The sequence below is a fragment of the Carcharodon carcharias genome, chromosome 21 (genome assembly GCF_017639515.1).
Source record: "Carcharodon carcharias isolate sCarCar2 chromosome 21, sCarCar2.pri, whole genome shotgun sequence".
NCBI classification, from domain to species: domain Eukaryota; kingdom Metazoa; phylum Chordata; class Chondrichthyes; order Lamniformes; family Lamnidae; genus Carcharodon; species Carcharodon carcharias.
Window position 1 is genome coordinate 55,891,768 of NC_054487.1, and position 23,541 is coordinate 55,915,308.

Here is a 23,541-nt window from a genome sequence, read left to right on the forward strand (position 1 = left end):
AATGGAGAGAGCACACCACCTCACAAGTCGCTGAACACTGGCACTCGTGGACAACTTGGAGAAAGTCTCCAAACTGTCCTCTGAACCATAAGAAGTTTTTTTTCATTCATAGGATGTAGGCATCATTGGCTAGGCCAGCATTTATTATCCATCCCTAATTGCCCTTGTTCTAAGGGCATTTAAGAGTCAGCCACATTGCTGTGGCTCTGGAGTCACATGTAGGCCAGACCAGGTAAGGACAGCAGATTTCCTCCCCTAAAGGACACTAATGAACAGATGGGTTTTTTACAACAATCAACAATGGTTTCATGGTCATCATTAGACTTTTAATTCCAGATTTTTATTGAATTCAAATTCAATGGTGGGATTTGAACCCCCAAAGCATTACCCTGGGTTTCTGGATTACTAGCCATGATAATGCATGATAAAACAGTGAAGAAATAAATTTAATTGAAAAAAATTAAGAATTTGTTTTAATAAATTCTATACTTCAGCAAAGCTTGTTTTGTCCTTCACCAGTGGCACAGAGGACTTATTTTTTAATTAAAATCAAAATAATGCAATTGTAACAAACTTTTACGTCTGCATTTAGAAGGTAAAATACCAGCTAACTTGAAGTAGTTAAAATAAAATGACTGACTCTTCAAAAGGAAATCATAAATTCCCAAGCATTTAACTTTGGTAAATTGCACTAGCCCTCCTTTCCTCAACTTGCTAACTTGGATGTGTTTCGTCCTCTCCAGTGTTACAGTGGCTTGGCAGCCTGCGTATGTTGGAAACCATATCTTAACCTAATTTAATTACAACTTAAAAGCACATTTGCAAATACATTCCACATTTTTTTTCTTTACATTTGAAATGGGAATATAATGGAAAGGGTTATGTTTGTCATAATAATTCAGGTAAGATATGTGCCGTGCAACTTTCACTTTGCCTCTTCCTCGAAGTGAAAAGAATCCAATGCTATGCATAGACATTTCTTACAATCAATGCAACAATGTCTTTCTGCAAATTATTTAGCTCCAATGACTATGTGAAGATTCTGTTCCCCTGTGGAAAAGCTGCAATCCGAAAAATGCAGAGCTAAGTAACACAATTATATACTTTAGATGGATTGACATGATTGTATTTTTCAACAAACAAAAAAATTTGACCATTTGTAAATGAAGACCATGCTACTTAAAAAGTTGGCTTCTCAGAATATATACAAACTAAATTATTACCATAACGGGTTCATTGATAACACTTTTAAAACAAATTCATATGCATCGGGGGAAAATAAACAAAGCATCACTAAGACAACCTCTGTAATATTGCCTGACCTCACCCCCGTCACGGTTCATCAGCTGCACTTACCTCATCCATGCCTTTGTCACCACGAGACTCGACTATTCCAACACACTCCTGGCTGGTCTTCCAAGTTCTATTCTCCGAAAATTGAGTTCATCCAAAATTTTGCTGCTTGTGTCTTAACTTGCAGCAAGTCCTGCTCCCCTATCAACCCTGTGCTTGCTGACCTACATTGGCTCCCAGTCAAGCAATGTCTTGATCTTAAAATGATCATCTTTGTTTTCAAATCCTTCCATGGCCCCTCCCCTCCCTATCACTATAATCTCCTCCAACCCACGGCCCTCCGATATATCTGCACTCCCTATAATTCTGGCCTCTTGCAAACTCCCCAATTTTAATTGCTCTACCATTGGCAGCCGTGCCTTCAGTTCTCTAGGCCTCAAGCACTGGAATACGCTCCCTATACCTCTCCACCTCTATATCTCACTTTCCTTCTCTAAGATTCTCCTTAAAACCTATCTCTTTGCTCAAGTTTTCAATCATCTGCCCTAATATCTCCTTATGTGGCTCTGTTTTTTAATGTTCCTGTGAAGTGCCTTGTGACTCTTCATTACATTAAAAGGGTTATAAATAAACGTTGTTGCCATTCAGATCAGTGATGAAGTAGTTTATTACATGACCCAGAATTGGCACATTAGAAATACATACAAAAGCAATCAGAAGTTGAACAAAGATTGTAGAAACACATATGTACTGTAGCTAATCAATTGCAAGAAAGAGAAGCAAAAATACGAAAAGAAAGATTACCTCATTTTCGTGATTTGGTCCTAGAGATAGCAGTGTGATTGGACTTTCAGGCGTATTACTTTCATTGCCAGGGAGAATGTGGGCATTTCTCATAATAGGAGTTGCTCTAACAGATTCTCCTGGGTGCGAGTGAGAAATGGAGAGTGCCTGATTGGAAAGCTTGGTGCCCAGTGCGAGGTACTGTTTCACCTGTTGCCTCTGTGTCTGGTGAAGATGGTACTTTGTTGGGTTTTCCAGGTGTGTTTGAACCTGTTGAAAATAATGTGAAAATCTTGGTCCTTAATGCCTTATTGTAAAAGTGATAACCGGTAGTTATAGAACACATGTATTTTCACTGTGCATGGCAAAAAAAGGTACATTTCTGATCTAGGTTATTGCACCTAACAGAAACAGCAAACTTTCAACTACTCCAAAGTCTTTATTTTTGATGTTGCTGTGCCTGTGCAATTATAGAGAGCCATTATTAGTCTTTGGAATTCACTTCCACAGAGAACAGTGGAGATTGAATCATTTGATATATTCAAGGCTGAGTTAGACAGATTTCTGATCAACAAAGGTGTTAAGGGTTATGTGGGAGAGGCAGGAAAGTGGCGTTAAGGACACAATTGGATCAGCCATGGTCTTATTGAATGGTAGAACAGGTTCAATGGGCTGAATGGCCTACTCCCCCATTTCTTAAGATTTTATGACCTTATAAAACTGAAATAGTAGAGAAAGGAAAATGGTAATATCAATCATTTGATTGCAGTTATGTTACAAGAATCATAAATTCTGCTTTTGCTTTGTTCTATAAGAAGTTTCAAGCTGCATTTAGTACACAACAAAACAAAGATTTCCATGACCTTGCATGTGTCAGAAAATATTATCATCCGAATGATCCCTCATGACATTTATTAACTTTGTGGTGCATAAAGAGATTCATGCAAGATGCCTTTTAAAAAATGACTCAATAAGCTTAATTTTATCTGAAGGTTTTAACTTTTACTCGTTAAACTGACAATAAGCTAGTCAGTTATTGCTTTCGTAATCTTATATAATTTTATACCAAGGTTCTCTAGAGTCCAAACTAACCATACTTTTCTGAAAGGTTATTCTCTTCACAACCCTGCAGAAAGAGATTGAAACAGAATAATATTTTTTAAATCCCCCTTAATAAGATAAAGGATTTCCATGTACACTATGTGTAACAAAAATCTAAACCTGTTCAAAAAGCACAGGGTTTGTTGCACAGCACCAGAGGAAATCTTCCACCCCAGTGTAACTAGACGTTGTCTACATATTTCAGAATCTGTGACACAAGTTAAATTTTTGAGATTGTTGATCTCTTTGTAGAATTTATTATAAAGGATATTTAAACTTCTGACATTTTTGAAGTAATAAAATCTATTGAATCCATTAATCTAGCTACCTTTAAATATGGCAAAGATATCGCCTCTAATTTCGCAAAGAAATAATGTCCTGAAACTTTGAGTAATTTAACTCTTAACAAAATACTTTAATAATAACTGAATTCAGTTATAACTAAATTAAATTGAGGTCAACTGTAATTGCACTTAGTCTTATTATATACAAACACACACACAAAATAAACAAACAAAACATCTTCAGGTTCTCCTCAGAAGTCGATTGTGCCATTGGGAACATAGAGGGACATGTGTGCTTCAGTCAGCGCAATAAAGTACTAAATATTTGAATTTCTCAGTTTACTGCTACAAGCAACCACAAAGGCTAAACTGTTCATCATAAAGAATCTGATTCTCACCTTGCAATATGCATATTCTGATATGTGTGGCATTGTGGATCACAGAAGAGTATGTAATTCACTTTGTGAAGACTACAATTCCACGGTCGTTTCCAGAATTATCTTTCTGCAACCAATCTTCAGAAGAGTGCTACTGCCGGAGCCAAGCAGAAGACTTTATAAACTGACAATGAATGCTAAAAGATCTAATTGGTGCAGATAGGACCATTCTTCCATTACACAGTGTGTCAATTACTTCGGAGAGCTACTGATTTGGAATGACATCACTTTCCCCCAATTTGATCAGAACAGAAATTCTGCATAGTCTTGTTATTGAGAATTCCACAGACCAGTACTACTCTGCCTGTTATTAAGTGGCAACTATTTATTCAACTGTCTTCTGCCATATTTTCCTCCAGGGTCTCTATGGATAATACACTGTTTGTTCTTCCTCTTCCAAAACATGCTGCAGTCATTTTTATTGCTTTTTTTTTCTATAGCTCATTGTGTTGCTCGTATTTACATACAGAAGGGCAGACTTTCATTAGTACTGTTTCTGAAATGATAAGGGCACAATCCCACTGTAAGCAAAAATATCGCATTATGCTTTTTCAATTTGCTCATTAGATTTGAAGAGAGGGTTGCTTTCACCTTGTTAAAAAGCCCCAGGAGGCACAGTTTGTATTCTTGCTACAAAACTACATCAGAACTGAAGTGTTATTTTTAAACTATATACAGATTTTTTTTTACAGGACTATTAATGGATGCCCTTCTGGATTTATGAGATTAAATGAATAATGATTTTCTTCTTTTACTTTCAGAACCAGGCAAAGCCTTTGTATCAAAATATAAAAATTTCGCATTTCAAGGTAATTTTTATGATGTCCAATGAAGAATACTATACAAATGTATTTTCTATGATTTAACAATTTTATTATGTTCAGCAATACAAGTCACAATCTCATGTTTATCATACAAGAATAAAGTACACATATTTCAAAAATTATAAAAACAAGTTCTGAAGAACAATGGCATTTGCAGAACTGCTAAGGTACGGCCTCAAAAGGTCTGGTTTGAATCAAAAGGGTTAAATTAAACTTGCTTTTAAATACCTATCAATTCTGATTTTCCTGATTAAACTCCAAGAACATGAAATCTGTGGTCAGTTCTTCTCTTCATAACAGAGAAATGATATAGAAGCACTGGAAAAAGTGCAAAGGAGATTAATAAGGCTGTTACCGGAACACAGAGGATACAATTGTCAAGAAAAGGCTGCACAGGCTGGGGGTCTTTTCTCCAGAAAAGAGGAGAGTAAGAGGTGACTTGATAGAAGTCTTTAAAATTACCAAGGGGGTTGACAGGGTAGATGTAGATAAGACGTTTTCACTTGTAGTGGAAACCAATCTAGGGATCATAAATATAAGATAGTCATTAATAAACCTAGTCAGAAATTCAAGAGAAACTTCTATGATTCTTGAAACATAGAAACTCAGGGAGTGGTAAGAATCTAGAAATCACTACTACATGGGAGAGGTTGAGGTGAATAGTGTAGATGCATTTAAGAGAATGCAAGATAAATACATGTGGGAGAAAGGAATGGAAGCATATGTTGGTGGAAATAATGTTGGAGGAGGGTCATGTGAGCCTTAAACACTAGCATAGACCTGTTGAACCAAATGACATGTTTCTGTGATGTAATTCCATGTAAAAATCAATAAAAAGTGACCCTACATTTACAAGAATTTACCATTGTGAAAAGCTGAATTATTTGTTTATTCTCATGGTTTATTCTCAAGATACTTGCTTTGGTTAGACTGCAAACCTAGAATAAGTACTGTACTGTTTAATGAAGACCAAAGTGTGATATCCTGCTCTTTGTCATCTCTATGCTACCACTCAGTAATATCAGCTGGTCAATTTCCACATATATACCGATGACACCCAACTATACCTCACCAACTCCTTCAATTCCAAAGCAGTTTCTATATGCGCCAATCACATGTCTGACCTTTAGAGATAGATGATTTGAATTTAATCTTAGTAAAATTGAAAGTTGGAATGAAGGCTTGTCGGTAATGCCATCAACCTCCCACAGTATCACTACAGACTAAGCCCAAAGGTTTGTAACCTCAGAGTACTACAGTACTTGATCCTGAGTTGATTTTTTCTCACCTGCACTGATTCCATTCTCAGTGCTGGCTTCATCCATCTTCATGTCAGCTGCCTTTGTCTTTACCTCTCTTCACTGCAGAGAAAACCTATGCCTTTATAAAATTGGAGAATGATACAGAACAGAAGGAGGCCATTCCCTTCAACATACCTTTGTTGGCTCTTTCAAGGAACTATCCAGTTAGCCCAATTCCCCTGCTCTTCGCACCCCCCCCCCCCCCCCCCACCCCCCACCCCCCCAACCTCCCATAGCTCTTCAGGTTTTCCCTTCCCCTTCAATTATTTATCCAATTTCTTTTTGAAAGTTACTTTTGAATCTTTTCGCACACCCTTTCAGGAAGTGCATTCCAGATCACAACAATTCACCCATTAGGACAAATGCACCTCATAGAAGTACTCAATGGAGAACGATTGTAGAATTTAAAGAATATATGTATTGTAAATGCATGGACAGCATTCAGTAGGCCCGTGGAAAGACAAATCTTTGGTGAGGGAGGGCTGAAAGATGAAAGCATTATTTGATTGGAGGAAATACACCAAACATTCTTGGGGCTGCAATGTCTGGATGTTCACATTGTAAACCAAAGTCGAGCAACAGCAGAAGTTTCCATGACCAGACATAGCTGTTGACAACAAAGGCTGGGATTTTATGAGGCTTCAGGTAGTGGGCTGGGAGGTGGGAGACTCCAAAAAACTGGGTGGCTTAACAGATCTGGTGTGCCCAATGCTTTCCTGTGCATTTTACCAGCAGCAGGCGAGGTGGCAGACCACCCTTCTGCCCAGAGGCCAATTGAAGCCCTTACATAGTGAAGTTTTTTAATTCATTCATGGGATGTGGGCATTGCTGGCTAGGCCAGCATTTATTGCCCATCCCTAATTGTCCTTGAGAAGGTGGTGGTGAGCTGCCTTCCTCAACCTCTGCAGTCCATGTGGTGTAGGTACACCCACAGTGCTGTTCAGGAGGGAGTTCCAGGATTTTGACCCAGCAACAGTGAAGGGACAGGGATATATTTCCAAGTCGGGATGATGAGTGCTTGGAGGGGAACTTCCAGGTGGTGATGTTCCAACGTGTCTGCTGCTCTTGTCCTTCTAGATGTAGTGGTTGTGGGTTTGGAAGGTGCTGCCAAAGGAGGCTTGGTGAGTCCCTGCAGCGCGTCTGGTACTAGTACTGTGCATCAGTGGTGGAGGAAGTGAATGTTTGTTCAAGGGGGTGTCAATCAAGCGAGCTGCTTTGTTCTTGCTGGTGTCAAGCTTCTTGAGCATTGTTGGAGCTGAACTCATCCAGGCATGTGGAGAGTATTCCATTACACTGCTGACTTGTGCCTTGTAGATGGTGGACAGACTTTGGAGAGTCAGGAGTTACTCGCTGCAGTATTCTTAGCCTCTGACCTCCTCTTCTAGTCATAGTATTTATATGGCTAGTCCATTTCAGTTTTGATCAGTGGTAACCCCCCAGGATGTTTATAGTGGGGGATTCAGCAATGGTAATGCCATTGAATGTCAAGGGGCAATGGTTATATTCTCACTTGTTGGAGATGGTCAATGCCTGGCACTGGTGTGGCACAAATGTTACTTGCCACTTATCAGCCCAAGCCTGGATATTGTCAAGGTTTTTCTGCATTTTGACATGGACTTTTCAGTATCTGAAGAATCGTGAATGGTGCTGAACATTGTGCAATCATCAGTGAACATCCCCACTTCTGACTTTATGATCTCAATAGTACCTCAGGTGATCACAATGATCTCATTGTATTTGGACTTGGCTATGATGTGATGTTTCTCCTTGCAAGGAGTAACCCAGGTCTTCCATTTTCTCGGAACTGTCAAAGAGTTCAGGGATCATGGGCTGTTACAGACTGAAAACCTCAGTGCTGTTCCTATGATAATGGTACTACCATGTAAGATTGCATTATGTAGTGGTGCAAAAGAAATGTAGTGCAGGTCCTGGAAATCTGAAATAAAAACAGAAAATGCTGTCTTTGGAGGAGGGATAGCCCTGATAGTAAAGGGATGACATAAGGATATTAGTGAGAAAGGATCTGGCCTCAGATCTTTAAGTAGAATCATGAAGTGGAATCAGAATGGGTAGACATTAGGAATAGTAAGAGTAAGAAAGTGGTTTACAGGCCCCCTAACAGTACTTATATCATTGGACAGAACATTAAACAAAAATTATTGCAGTTTGTAACAAAGGCATTATAATAATTGTGGGAGACTTTAATCTTCATATAAACTCAGACAATCAAATTGGCAGGAGGGTTCTAGGATATGAGTTTGTAGAATGTTTTCATGACACTTTCCTGGGGCAATACATTATGGAACTGACTAGGGATAAAGTTATCTTAGATCTAGTACTGTCTAATGAGGCAGGATTAATTAATAATTCCATAGTGAAAGGTCTACAGGGAAATAGTGATCATAATATTATTGAATGTTATGTTAAGTTTAAAAGTGACATACTGCAATCACAAACAATCTTAAACTTAAACAAAGCTGATTAGATAGGTATGAGGGGAGAACTGGCTAAGGTTGATTGGGTAAAAACATTATAAAATATGGCAGTAATTAAACAGTAGGAAACACTTAATGAAACAATTCAAAATGTTCAACAAAAGTGCCTTCCATTGAAAAACAAAAATTTAGCATGAAAGACCCATCATGGCTCACTCAGGAAGTTAAGGATAATATTAGATTAAAAGAAGAGGCGTATAATATTGCAAAGAGCAGCAGCAAGTCTGAGGATTGGGATTGTTTTAGAAACACTCGCAAATCCCACCAAAATACTGATTAAAAGGGGAAAAATAGAATATGTGAATAAACAAGGCAGAAATATAAGAACAGGTTGTAAGAGCTTTTATCAGTATATAAAATGGAAGAGAGCTGCTAAAGTAAGCATTGGTCCCTGAGAAACGGAGACAGGAAAAATTATCATGGGAAATAAGGAAATGGCAGAGGCATTGAACAAATAATTTTGTCTGTCTTTACAGTAGGCTCAAGTTGAATACGAGGAAAAGACAGTAACCTAAAAAGAGTGAGAAAATTAAGGCGATTAACATCAGCAGAGAAAAAGTGTTATAGAAACTTAAGGAGCTAAAATCCAACAAATCCCCAGGGCCTGATGACCTACACCCTAGGGTTCTAAAAGAGATAGCTGCAGAGATAGTGGATGTGCTAGCTATGATTTTCAAAAATTCCTTAGATTCGGGAATGGTCCCATCAGATCAGAAGTTGATGAATGCAACACTGCTTTTCAAGATAGGGACTAGAGAGAAAACATAGAACTACAGGCCAGTTAGCCTAACATCAGTCATTGGGAAACTGCTGGAATCTGTTATTAAGGAAGCCTTAACAATGTATTTAGACAAGTATAGTACGATTAGAACAAGTCAACATAATTTATAAAAGAAAAATCCTATTTGACAAAATTTATTAGAGTTTTTTGAAGATATATTTAGGAGAGTAAATAAAAGGGAACCAGTATATATAGTAAACCTGGATCTCCAAAAGGCATTCAGTAAGGTGCCTTACAAAATATTGATGGGCCAGATAACAGCTCATGGGGTTGGGAGTAATATATTAGCATGTCTAGGGGATTGGTGAATAGACAAGAAGCAGAGAGTGGGCGTAAAAGGGCATTTTCAAGTTGCCAGGTTGCAACTTGTGAAGTGCCACAAGGATCAGTGTTGAGTCCTCAGCTATTTGCAACTTATATTAATGACTTAGATGCAGAGACAGAGAGTAATATATTATGACACTGTAGTAATTATAGTTCTGATAAACGTAGGACTGCAGCTTTAAGAATAATCCTGTGTTGTAAGATCACATGATCTGTGTAAACCAATGGTTAGCAACACGAGGAACCTCTAGGAGAGAGTTCTTCTTTAGTTATATAGTTAAGTGCACTCTTGTAGCTCCTGCTGTTGTTTTGTAAATAAGATTCAATGTTTCTGCAAAGTAAAGTTGCCTGGAAAGTCAACTCTATAACAAACTGGCAATGAGGATGGGATCAGAGCCAGTGCTGTTCTTCGCCCAGTGATTGTGAGTATCTAAGATAATTAAAAAGAAAGGAAGATGTACTCATCCAAGATGCCACAATTTGGCAGAATTGGTCCCTATGAAGCAGCCACAGATGACTGGCAAGACGCCTTGCATTCTATTTTCAAGCCAGTGAAAGCATGGGGGAGGAAAATAAGAGAGCAATTCTCCTGAGTATTTGTGGGAGCAAAACCTACAAATTATTTCAAATCTTGACAGCCCCCAGTGTCCCAGATTCGAAGACCTTCAGTGAATTAGTAGACCTCATTAAGCAACATTTTTAACCCAAGCCCTCCGTCATAATGCTGAGAATCAGCTTCAATTCACAGAATAGAGCCCTGGGAGAAACCATTGCTACCTACATGGTGGAATTAAAACAACTAATGGAATATTGTGATTTCAGTGAAACCCTGAATGATATGCTCAGGGATCATTTGGTCTGTGGCGTGCAAGAGGATGCTATTCAGTAAAAATTGCTGACTGAAGTAGATCTTGATTTTAAGAAAGCGTTAGAAATAGTGCTTGCGATGGAAATGCTGTAAGGGATGCACAAGCGATTCAAGGTGTGCAAAATGGTGCTGTTTTTCTAGTTGGGTGGGAATGGTCAGCCAAAAGTGGCGCGAAAAGCTGGGGCTCTGCCGCAAAGCGGGAAACAGCCCCCGCTAAGCAAAAATTTACAGGAAACAGCTTAGAGCAAATTCGAAAATTATTTTTTATTGACATAGAAACAATTATGCTCCTAATGTTTGGCAATTTAAAAAGGTGGAATGTTATTTTTGTCACAAAAGTGGACACAAATTGAAACATTGCAAAGCGAGATTGAAACAGGCTACCAGGCAACAGACGAAGTCCAATGAAGGATATGGTGTGGAAGAGCCAGAAACAACCAATTCTGACATTTTTTCCTTATTAACCTGAAAGTTGAGAAGACAGAGCCAATTACTGTCACATTGCAAGTGAATGGTCTGCCTTTAAAAATGGAAGTAGGCACTGGTGCTTCTACCATTGTAGTAAGAGAAAACACTTACAGATATTTAAATAAAGGTGTGCCACAATTAAATTTGGAACTTGAAAATGTACACAGGTGAAGAAATCCAGGTACAAGATATCACTAGAGTATTTGTTTATTATAGACACCAAACAGCACAACTACCAGCGATGGTGTTAGAAGGTGAAGGACCAAGCCTTCTAGGTTGTGATTGGTTGAAAGAGATTAAATTAAACTGGTCTGAAATCTTCCAGTTGCAGAAGCAACTCCTTGCTTCTTGAAAGCAAGACTGGTGCCATACACCCTGAGACAGAAGATTGATGCTGAGTTGAACCGGCTAGAGAGGCTGGGCATTATAAAAGTCATTCCATTCTCAGAATGGGCAGCACCCATAGTTCCTGTCCTAAAACTGGATCAGACTGCCCTGATCTGTGGGAACTATAAATTAATGGTCAACAAAGCAGCCAAACTGGAAGGTACCCTATTCCCAAGACTGAAGACCTCTATGCCAAACTACCAGGAGGGACAACGTATACAAAGCTTGACATGAGTCATGCATATCAGCAACTGGAGCTGGATAATGCATCCCGAGAAGTCATAACCATAAACACCCATAAAGGGTTATATCAGTACACAAGCCTGCCCTTCGGTGTTCCCTCGGTCTGTCCCATTTTCCAGAGGACGATAGAGAACTTGCTACAAGGACTACCTCAAGTTGTGATCTACCTGGACAATGTACTGATAATTGGATTCAAGGAAAAGGAACACTTGGCTAATCTGAAGGAGGTCCTGAAATTATCTTTAGAAGCAGGAATGTGCCTAAAGAAGGAAAAATGCACTTTTCAGGCAAATAAAGCCATTTATTTGGGCCACCGGGTAGATGGCCAAGGGTTACACCCTGTTGAAGAGAAGGTTTAAGCAATCAGAGAGGCACCTGCACCTAAGAAAGTCTCTGAACTTAAATAATTTTTAGGGATGGTAAATTATTATGGCTGATTTCTACCTATTCTATCAACAATTCTAGCCCCTCTACACACACTGCTAAAGAAAAACCAGTGTTGAGTTTGGAAGTCACCCCAAAAGAAGCTCTCATGAAAGTAAAACAGCGCTTGCACTCTTAAGATTTGATAGTGCATTATGACCCAACAAAATAATTGGTTCTAACCTGCGATGCATACCCCTTTGGAGTGGAGGCGCTACTATCTCACAGGGTGGGTGGCGGTACAGACAGGCCGATAGGCTATGTATCCAGGACACTTACCACAGCTGAGAAAGGATATTCTCAGATCGAAAAGGAAGGTCTGTTGATTATTTTTCATGTAAAAAAAATTCCACCAATACATGCATGGGTGATATTTCACGATAGTATCAGATCACAAACCAGTTTTGGATCTGTCTAGCGAGGAAAAGGCTATCCCTCACATAGCTTCTGCATGCATTCAAAGATGGGTCCTAGCTTTGGTGGTATATGAATACTTTCTGCATAGTCCAGGGATTCATACAGCAAATGCCAATGCCCTAAGTCACCTTCCTTTGCAAGAGAATAATGACCATGTCCCAATTCCCCAAGTGTTCGTATTAGTGATAATTTCCTGGATGCCTCACCAGTCTGTGCCAGGCAGATAAGAAACTGGATGAATTGTGATCCAGTCCTGTCTCGAGTGAAAGACCAAGTGTTACATGGATGGTCCCAGGAACCAGTCTCTGATGAATTAAAGCCATTTTTCAACCAAAGACACAAAACAAGCTATCAAGATGGTATTCTATTATGTGGTGCATGAATAATAGTTCCTTCACAAGGAAGGGAACCACTTTTAGTAGAGCTACACAGTGTCCATCCAGGAATCTCATGAATGAAGACAATAGTGTGAATTTACCTTTGGTGGCCAGGAATTGACAGTGATATTGAAAAGGTGGTAAAACACTGTTATGTGCAAGGTCAACAGCTACAAAAGTTGCCACTGGCAGCCCCATTACACCCATGGGAGTGGCCTGGTAGACCCAGGGCGAGATTGCGCTTAGATTACGTCAGTCCTTTTCATTGACCCAAGTTTCTACTGATTATAGATGCTCATTCCAAGTAGTGAGACATTTATGAGGTTAAGTTACCAGCTGCAATAGCAAAACTACACCAAAGCTTTACTATTTATGGATTGCCAGAAGTAATCACCTCAGATAATGGTACTGCATTTACAAGCACTGAATTTCAAAGGTTAGTCAGCATCAATGGTATCAATCATGTGAAGATTGCATCATACCATCCATCAACTAATGGACTGGTGGACAAAGCAGTACAAACATTTAAGGCTTGAATGAAAAAATTAACAGATGAATCAATAGAATTTAAACATGCTCATTTCCCATTTCACTACAGAACAACCCCCCCACACTTTGACAGTTGCAACACCTGCAGAATTAGGTGCCATCTTCGAACAAGACTAAGCCTGATACTTCCCAATTTGGAGGGAAAGGTGGAGAAAAGTCAAGGAAACCAAAAAGCGACTAATGATTTGCATAGTTGTGAGAGACTATTTACTGTTGGAGAAGCAGTAAGGAATTTCGGTGGAGGACTGAAGTGGCTACCGGGTAAAATAATTTCTGTGACCAGATCATTGTCGTGGAGGCCCGGATCACCCGTAAGCACATGGATCATTTACAAAGAAGAGAGATATCCCAACAAAATAATGTTCCACCTGTAACCATTGCTGAACCTGTGGCTCCTGTTGAAGTTGCTAACCAAGGATAGACATGCCCAATGTCTCTGTCGGAGTGGAAGACACTGAACTGCCTGTGCCTAATGAGATACCTGAGGGTAATGTGGTTCCAGAGAATCTGATTTCTGTCAAAGAATCGGATGTCATGGAGCTACAACATTCCACACGGATCAGAAAACTCCCTGAAAGACTGAACTTGTAATTTCATGACCTGTGTAAATATTGTAATGTCCTGAGATAAATATCATTGTAAATTCAAAATGTACAGAAAAGTAAAAAGGGGAGGAATGTAGTAATTATAGTTCTGATAAATGTAGGACTGTAGCTTTAAGAATAATCCTGTATTATAAGATCACATGACCTATGTAAACCAATGGTTAGCAGCATAGAGAACCTCTAGGATAGAGTTCTTCTTTAGTTATGGTGATAGATGCATACATGTAGCTGCTGCTGCTGTCTTACAAATAAAGTTCAATGTTTCCAACAAGAAAAGTTGCCTGGAAAATCAACTCTATAACAAACATAAAGCTAGGGAGAAAGATAAACTATCGGGGGGGACACAGAGGGGCTGCAAAGAGATATAGACATGTTAAGTGAGTGGGCAAAAAAATAGCAGATTTGAGTACAATGTGGGAAGTGTGAAGTTATTGACTAAGGTCATAAAAGTGGAAAAACAGGATATTTTTTAAAGGTTGCCTATTTTGTAAGTGTTGATGTTTAAAGAGACTTGGGTGTGTTCATACAAAGGACACAAAGTTAACATGCAGGTACAGCAAGCAATTAGGAAGGCAAATGACATGTTGGCCTTTATTGCAAGGGGATTGCAGTACAGCAATAAAGAAGTCTTGCTACAGTTATACAGGGTGAGATCACACCTGGAATACTGTGTGCAGTTTTGGTCTCCATAATTAAGGAAGAATATGCTTGCATTGCAGGCGGTACAATGACCGTTCACCAGATTGGTCCCTGGGAGGAGGAGATTAACCTGTGATGAGAGGCTGAGTAAATTGGTCCTATATTCTCTGAAGTTTAGAAGATTGGGAGGTGATCTCATTGAAACGTACATGTTTCTAAGGGCTCTTGATAGGGTAGACGCTGAGAGATTGTTTCCGCTGGTTGGGGAATCTAAAAGATGGGGCCACAGTGTCAGGATAAGGGGCCAATCATTTAGGACTGAGATGAGGAGAAATTACTTCACTCAAAGTGTTGTGGATCTTTGGCATTCTCTACCTCTGATAATTGTGGATATTCCTTTGTTAAATACATTTAATGCTGGGTTAGACAGATTTTTAGTCTCTCAGGGAGTCAAGGGATATAGGGTGGTTGGGAAAGTGGTGTTGAAGCCCAAGAGCAGCAATGATCATATTGAATGATGGAGCAGGCTTGACAGGTCTACTCCTGCTCCTATTTCTTGTGCTGCTGTTGGTGTTGCTGCTCCTCTCACTACTCATTAGAAATCCTAAGTGGGGTTGCATAAGCTGCTCCCATGCTGCAATGAAGATTGACGGCAGGGAAGATCAGATTAAGGTGAATGAAGTACAAGAAAGGTGAACTGACTTTCAAAAAGTTAGAAATCACCTGTAAGCATAAATGCACACTCTCAGAAGAAGACCTGTGAGTACAGGCCTTTCAGTTAGGCAGAAAAGCAGGTCTGTACTTTCTCCCTTTAAAGGGTTTCCAGCCTGTTACTTTCAAAAAACCCTCAATGCCTGCTGCATTCTCACCTTGCTGATCCCAGCAGGTTTCACATAACTCAAGAAACCCACTTGCTGGCTGTTAAAGGATTAAAGTCTCCGTTAATTACTTTTTCACATATTTAATGGACAGACCTGAAAGTTCCACAGGATTTCCTGCATGTCTTCAAACACAGCGTGGAAGTGAATAGGACTATGTCCGGTTTCTGGACATAAGCATTTTTTGGGACTTAGCATCCCCACCTCTCACCCCCTTGCCGCTTGTCCCCAAACCCATCTCCACTGCCAATCAAAATTCTGCCCCATAAATAGAGAAAATTGATAAATGCACGCTGCTAAAAATCTACACCTCAAAAACTGTCCAAAACTGTCCAACTCTTCAAGGAGCACTCCAAAGCAAGCTCAGCCCTTTTCTCTGTCATGCACCCTTATTGTAAGCATGGCATATGGGGGGGTGGAATCTTGCCCAAACTTGTAAAATACAGTGTGAAACCTAATTTCTATTACTTAGCTTGCACAATAGGCAATTTATTTACCTGCATTGTCTCTTTGTTCCAGTCAGAGTTAAACACATTCCAAATTAGTCAGCAACTAGTGTATCAGCCATGGTTCAGTTGGTCGCACTCTTGCCTCAGAGTCAAAAGATTGTGGATTCAAGCCCCTCTCCTGGACTTGAGCACATAAATCCAAGCTGAGGGCTTGCTGCACTGTCAGAGTTGTCACTTTTCAGATGACATGTTAAACCAAGGCTCCTTCTGCCCTCTCACATAAAGGATCACATGACATTATTGCAAAGAAGAGTGGGGGAGTTAACCCTGCCATCCCAGCCAATAATTATTCCTCAATCAATATCACAAAAAGAAATGATCTTGTCATTATTATATTGGTGGAAACTTGCTGTGTGTAAATTGACTGCCGCCCTTCCTATAGCAACTGCACTTCAAAAGTACTTCATTGGCTGTAAAGCATTTTGGAATGTCCTAATGTTGTGAAATGCACTATGTAAATGCAACTCTATCTTTCTCACAATTAAATAATGTCTTTAATATTAGAAAACATTCCAAGGTCAGTCACAGGAGAATAATCCAACTAAATTGACACCAAGTAATAGTAATGGATATTAGGTGTTACCAGAATCATGGCCAAACAGAAATGTTCTAAGGTGGGGTGTAAAAGAGAAGGAAGAGGTAGAGAAATGCAAAGTTCTTAGAGGGTTGTAAACCTGGAGGATATCACAGAGATAAGGAGGGACAAGATTATAAAGGGATTTAAACACAAGGCTGCAAATTATAAAACCCAGGCATTGGTGAACTGGGAGCCAATATAGGTCAGCAAGTATAGAGGGGATGGATGACAAACATGTTATGGCTTAGGGTACCAGCGACAGAGTTTTGGATGAGTTTAAAGCTTATGGAGGGTGAAAGATGGGAGGTCAGCCAGGAAAGCATTGGAATAGTCAAGCCTAGAGATAACAAAAACAGACTTCAGCTTCAGATAAGCTGAGGCAAGGATGGAGACAGGTGACGTAATGGAGATGGAAGGCCTTTGTGACAGAAAAAATATAGGTCACACAAGGTCAGAACCAATTTTTTGATACTTGCTCATCATGAAGACAGCCTTTTAAATTGAAGCTTCAGAATTTTATGCATAACATGCTTCCTGTTTACAGCTTGAGAGAAAAAAAATTTATTACAATAGTCCCAGTTGTATGATGTCATACAGTTTGGTTGATATGTCCTTTCACTTGCTTTAGTTCACCACTTAAAGATTTACACTTCTAATGCAATACTTTATAAGTAAAAATTAAGGATACAAAACAATGACAATATTAGATGCGAAAACATTATTTTGATGACCAATTGCATGCTGGCAAGCTATGTTTTAAAATTGTCCCTTCAATCCAATATTGTAGACGTCAGCATATAATCACTCCAAAAACAGGGGTTGACTTAAACACTGGGCAGAATTTCGCCCTTGGCAGCAGGCTTGGCTGAGGCAGGCCTTTAGGTTAATTTAGGTTAATTGATTTAACAGGCCTTTTAATTGTCGGCAGGTGCGCTGCCGACTCCGGTGCGCACCTACCGACCGAACTATTGCGCAACTGCATGTAGACGTCGGCAAGCTCGGCTGACATCAACACGCGTCATTTCACCGAGCGAAAACTTCTGCCCACTGAGTATTAAAGTGAACCACCGAAGTGGTGTGGATGGTCGCCATCTTTGTCATTCATCACACAGGATTTGCTCTATGTAGGCAATCTACGCCTCTTCACAACACAGTCCACATCGCCTGCTTGAGCCTTTGCGTGCAGTTATAAGGTACCAATCAGTAAAACATTCATTTATGGGGTGAAAATTGAGGCTGACTACTCATGCGAGTATAGCATGTCATGTGTAAACAAAGTTGGGGGAGCGGTCAGCTTCTACGCCGAGTATATGTAAAAGTATGACCTTTGGGCCTAAAAAATGGGACCATATCCTACACCAGGTCAACTTATACGCCGCGGCAGATGGTACATTACACAGTTTATGGAGTACAGAACTTTTAGATTGCTTGGATTGTACGATGAACTCCAGTTCAGATTGAAAGTCACAAACCTTTTCCTGTTGGACAAGTAAAATGCACTCCTAATTGATCAACCCCCTTCTCAATGCTGGGTCTCTCGATTGGACACAGATTGCTTTTGAACGAGGGTCTCCCTAGTAGAAAGGGTTTGTTAGGCAGTCTCTCCACATGGTGAGTCACCCGCCTTCCACTGGTTGAATACCAGTGGAAGAAGGATGAGGCCCTTAAGGGACCATTAAATGGCTACTTAAGGGCCTCAATTGGTCTCTGGGTGGGATGGTTGCCTGCAAGCTTTCCCCAGACTTAATTGGGGGGAGGTGGGAAGGTGGTGGGGTTTCTACCTATCAGTCTCCTGCACAATCACTCAGCCCCCAACCTCCAAACTCGCCTCGGGAGGCATTAAATTCTGCCCCACATTTCAAGGTTTTGACCTTTCATCATGAGTATTTCCAGCATTTTCTGTTTTTATTGCAAGTTTTGTAGTTGCCTATATCAAGGATTGGCCCTGCTTACTAATTATTCCAAGTGGTTTAGGAAAAGCCAAAGGTAAACATCTGCCTACCTCTTGGTCAAGAGTTGTATATAGTCTGGGAAGGTCAAAATTACTAAATACCAATGGAAAGGATATAGAGAGCTTCGTATCATCTCTTATTAAAGCAAAAAGCTACATGTGCTGTAACATTGAATGTTTTATGATTTCAATACTACCTCAGAAAAATTGATGTGGTGACAGCTTGTCAGTAGCCAAGCAGTCTCTTTTCACTTCATGTAAATATCCCTGTATTCTAACCTTTAGGAATCTGTTAGGGCAACAGGAAAACTTTACCTGCTCCAAAATATTCACTTGAACTTTCCTGTATACATACATACAACCTTCAATATGAGATAGAGTCCAAATTTATATTTCAAATTATAAATGATTATGTTATGCTGGTCACAGTAAATTCCATTCATTAACAGATGCTGCCTGATCTGCTGAGTATTTCCAGCATTTTCTGTTTTTATTTCAGATTTCCAGCATCTGCAGCATTTTGCTTTTGTACAAAACTTGCGCCTTTCAGTTGTGCAGGGTGGAAGGGGGAGTGGGGTGGGGAGAGGATCAACAATCTAGTAGACCATTGAAGATGAAAGTAAACTTAAAACAAAATGTCATTGAAGAATCGACTTTGATTAGTGGTAAGGAAGATCCAAACATCCTTAATATTAGCCCTTCAAAATCTATGACACAAAATATTAACTGAAACTAGAGAAACTAATTTTATCTTCTGGCCCATGACCCAACTTCACTGGCATTGTAAACCCCAAGCTGTGCTATAAATGCAAACAAGTTTCCCTGAGTAATCTTGAGACCATTGGTAGCACGGGGAATTGTGGGGAATAAGGGAACGTCTGAGGTCTGGGAGACTTGGAGCAGGACCATGACATTAAATACTTCTAGGTTTTAAAGGGAACACACAGAGGTTGCTCACAGCTACTGAATAACTTGGTGTTTTATGGAGAAAGTCATGTGCTGCTGTTCTTTGAGAAAGCAGTGCCAGACAGGACAACTCAACTTACCACCATTCTATTGGATTGGTGAGCACTTGGGTGAGTGGGAAGCTGATCTAATTCCCCAAAAGCCCTGAAAAACAATAGTATGCATTATAGATGCCATGGACTGGAAGCTGGTATGCAGGATAATGTCGACTCTCTCCCCAATTGCTACCTGAGTTGAAATCTGTACTTCCAATGAGATGGAGGCACTGACTAGTCCCTGGTTGCAACTTTGATGGGTGTCTGCTGCAGGTTCCAATGAAGCTGCCATTCACTCCATTTGGATACCTGAATGAAAGGAAAAAGCTTCACTGATATCACTACAAACACAACAACAACAATTTATATTTATATAGTATCTTTAACATAATAAAACATGCCAAGGTGCTTCACAGAGGGTTATAAAGCAAAATTGACACAAAACCATATAAGGTAACTGAAGGCTGAAACAAAGAGTCACATCTGTCAATTGTTACACATCCTTAGAGACAGGCCTCAGAGCTAACACAAAATGGGCAATGTTCCTCAAACATTTTTATTTTCAGGCAAGTTCCCATGTGTTCTGAGTCTAAATTCTCTGAAGCTAAAGATAGCCTTTTCCTCAGTTTCCAGTGGGAAGATGGCACATCCTCATCCATTTCAAACTCCCCCTCTTTCTTGGTGCTCTCTGAATCATCCAGTATCACATCCTCATGACCGCCAATCCATTTTCCGTGGGGGAAATTATCTGAGCTGTATAAGAATGAATAAGTTATGCAGGGGCAGAGTTTGGAGAAGTTGAGCAGAGGAACATGAAGCAGCTGGTCTGTACAGGAACTCTTGGGTGGGTTAGACCTCTCTGTCTCAATCATCATCCTCTTTGTTCTCCATTCCATCATCATAGTCCTAGTTCATAAAAGGCTGGTTCCATCTCTATTGTTTTTTATCATCATCATCATTGTCATCTTGCTTCTCTTGTTCTCTCTATTCTTCTGGTACATCTTCAAGGTAGGAGGTTAGGGGCTAAGAACGGATGAGCATTACTCTCTGCCCCCACCCTGGGGTTAAGGGGACAGAGAAAGTTTGTGTTGATGTGGATCACAGGGATGCCAGTGACAACAGTGTAGATGTAGTGACATGGTTCCAACCTCAACATCTCGCACGACAAAAGTAGAGTGCTCTCCAATGGCTTGATTCTTGTGAACATTGCAAGGCAATTTCTCCTGCAAGAAGACTGAGGTACTAAGGAAAGGAATAGTAGTTGAAAAACATGTACCAAATAACAGAGGAGAGTTGGAAAAAAATGTGGCATACCTGTCTGTTAAAAAGGAAAGAGGCTTTTAGAGTTGTGTATGTAATTGTTGTTAAGGGTTATGGATAGCCTTACTACAAAATGCAGTTACAATCACAGTACATTATGAAGGGTTAGTTAAGCAAGTGTCCCTTGTAGCGACTTAAGCGTGTACTGATGCCTAGAGTGCCTAAGAAAGTAAAGGGATATTGTCCACTGCATTACTTTCCTAGTCTAGTGAGGTCATTGAACTTTGTCTGCAATCCTGATGGAATGCCTCCACCCTCCATGTGGCATGAGTGACATTTCTGACAGGGTTGTTGCTACAGGGACCCAGCAGTCTGTCTCCTGGTCATAATTTTCCTGAGGATGTCTTGCAAGTCAAAATCTATGAAATTATGCCATCTTCCTCTGTGTCAGTGTGCTATGCTTTGCTTCTTCCTTTGACCACTTGTGCCAGCTGCTCTTGCAACAACTATTCTAGAAAAATCTCAAGTTAACTACACAATACATGCAGAAGGGAGCCTGCCCACAGCCTGTAATCTAATCTTACAATTGCAATCTAATTCCCCCACAATCCAACAAATAACAGTCTTATGTATTCCAATGGCCATACGAACGGCCTAATTCAGGAGACCCTAGTCTGACTATTTCTCAGTCTTCTATTAGCTTAAAAACAACACAATTCATTATGTGGAAATTCAGTATTTATGTGGCCACTACAAAATACTGCAGATGCTGGAAATCTGAAATAAAAATAGAAAATGCTGGAAATACTCAGCAGGTCAGGCAGCATCTGTTAATGGATGGAATTTAATGCAGTTGGCAGGAAGCCTGCTGCCAGGATCCCAGCTGCCCTGGGGACATTTATTACTGCACTTCCTACTGTGGGACGGATATTCCACCCCTGAGAGCTGCCAGCCAATCAGAAACAAGACGCTCGACAGTAGCATTATAAAACAAAATTTAACATCAAGTCACATAAGGCTATGTAGTAAAATATTAGGCCCCTTTCTTCCTGTTGCGTATTCAATGTTTTGAACTTGACTCTAGTAGGTATGATCAAGAAGTTTGCAGATGATGCAAAAATTGGCCATGTGGCTGATAATGAAGAAGGAAGCTGTAGACTGCTGGGAGATATCAATGGGCTAGTCAGATGGGTGGTACAGTGGAAATGGAGTTTAACGCAGAGAAGTATGAGGTAAGGCATTCAGAAGATAAACAAGGCAAGGGAATACACAATAACTGGCAAGATATCGAGAAGTGTAGATGAAAAGAGGGACCTTTGAGTGCATGTCCACAGATCCCTGAAGGTAGCTGGACATGTAGGGAAGGTGGCAGCATCTGTGCAGAGATCCAAATTTAACATTTCAGGTCAATGACCTGACCTGCTGAATATTTCCCAGCATTTTCTGTTTTTATGTCAGATTTCCAGCATCTGTAGTATTTTGCTTTTGTATTGGTCAAGAAGACATACAGGATACTTGCCTTTAGTAGCCAAGGCATAAAGTATAAGTGCTGGGAGGTTATGTTGAAACTGTATAAAACATTACCGAGGCCACAGCTGGAGTATTGCCTGCAGTTCTGGTCACTGCACTGTAGGAAAGATGTAATTGCACTCGAGAGGGTGCCAAGGAAATTACAAGGATATTGCGCGGGCTACAGAATTTTAGTTATGAGGAAGGATTGGGAAGGCTAGGGTTATATTCTTTGGAACAGAGGAAGATAGGAAGGCTCTATTCCAATTAATTGAGGGGTCCACAACCAAGGGCATAGACATAGGGTAAGAATGGGATGTGTAGAGAGGAATCAAGGGGAAATATATTCATCCAGAGAGTGGTGGGGATCTGGAACTCACTGCCTGAGACTGAAACCCTCATTATAATTTAAAAGTGTTCAGATATGCACTTAAGTAATGTATCTAACAAGGCTGCAGTCCAAAAGCTTGAAAGTGGAATTAGGCTGGATGGCTACTAGTCAGCAGCATGGACACAGTGGGCCAAATGGCCTCCTTCTGTGCTTTAGATTTCTATGATATCTATGAAGATGCTCTTAGGCCAAAAGTTTGGTCAAGGATGTAGGTTTTAAGGAGTATCTTAGAAGAAAAAAAGAAAAGTATAAGAGTTGGAGAGGTTTAAACAAGAGAATTTCATAGTTTAGGGCCTAGGCAACTGAAGGTACGACCACCAATGATGAAGTGATTAAAGTCAGGAATGCTCAAGAGACCAGAATTAGATGAGTGCCGATATCTCGGAGGGCTGCGGGGCTGCAGGACATGACAAAAATGAGGGTGGGTTGGATGATGGGTATGGGAGAGGCCTTGGGGCAGAATTTTGCCTTTGGCATGTGGAATCGGCGGGGACGGGCGGGGGCAGTCTGGATGCTGATCATTGCCCACGATTGGGCCCAGAAGGCAATTTCATGCTGGCAAGCCAATTAAGGCCTGCCCAGCGTGAAATGCGAGCGGCAGTGCTCAGCACTGCCTGTGCCAGCGAGGTGGTAGTGCGAGCTGGGCAAGCACAACCTTCCTGCATGCGCGCAAGTGCCCACAACATAATCTCCCTGAGGCAGCTCTCTGCCTCAGGGAGATGAAGATATATGAAAAAATATAAGTAAAAAAATTAAAATATTATGAAACATGTCCCCTCATTGACTCTGTCACATGAGCAGGGACATGTTATTAATGAAAAAATCAAGGTTTTATTTGATTTTTATTTGCTTTTGGAAACCTCACC

General features: G+C 40.3%; 1 protein-coding gene across 3 annotated transcripts in view; it reads right to left on the minus strand.

The window, feature by feature from the left end:
* The window catches only part of LOC121293346 (transcription factor EC-like), a 109,253-nt gene that overhangs the window by 43,170 nt on the left and 42,542 nt on the right, over positions 1-23,541 (minus strand). For 2 of the 3 annotated variants that reach the window (XM_041216314.1, XM_041216313.1), the window contains exons 1-2: positions 3,860-3,963; positions 2,098-2,346 (exon numbers count right to left, since the gene is read on the minus strand). In XM_041216314.1, the coding sequence (XP_041072248.1) occupies positions 2,098-2,346; positions 3,860-3,892 (282 nt within the window). In that variant the 5' untranslated portion in view covers positions 3,893-3,963. Of the gene's footprint in view, positions 1-2,097; positions 2,347-3,859; positions 3,964-23,541 lie in introns of those variants that run through there. The other variant, XM_041216315.1, reaches the window with a different exon arrangement.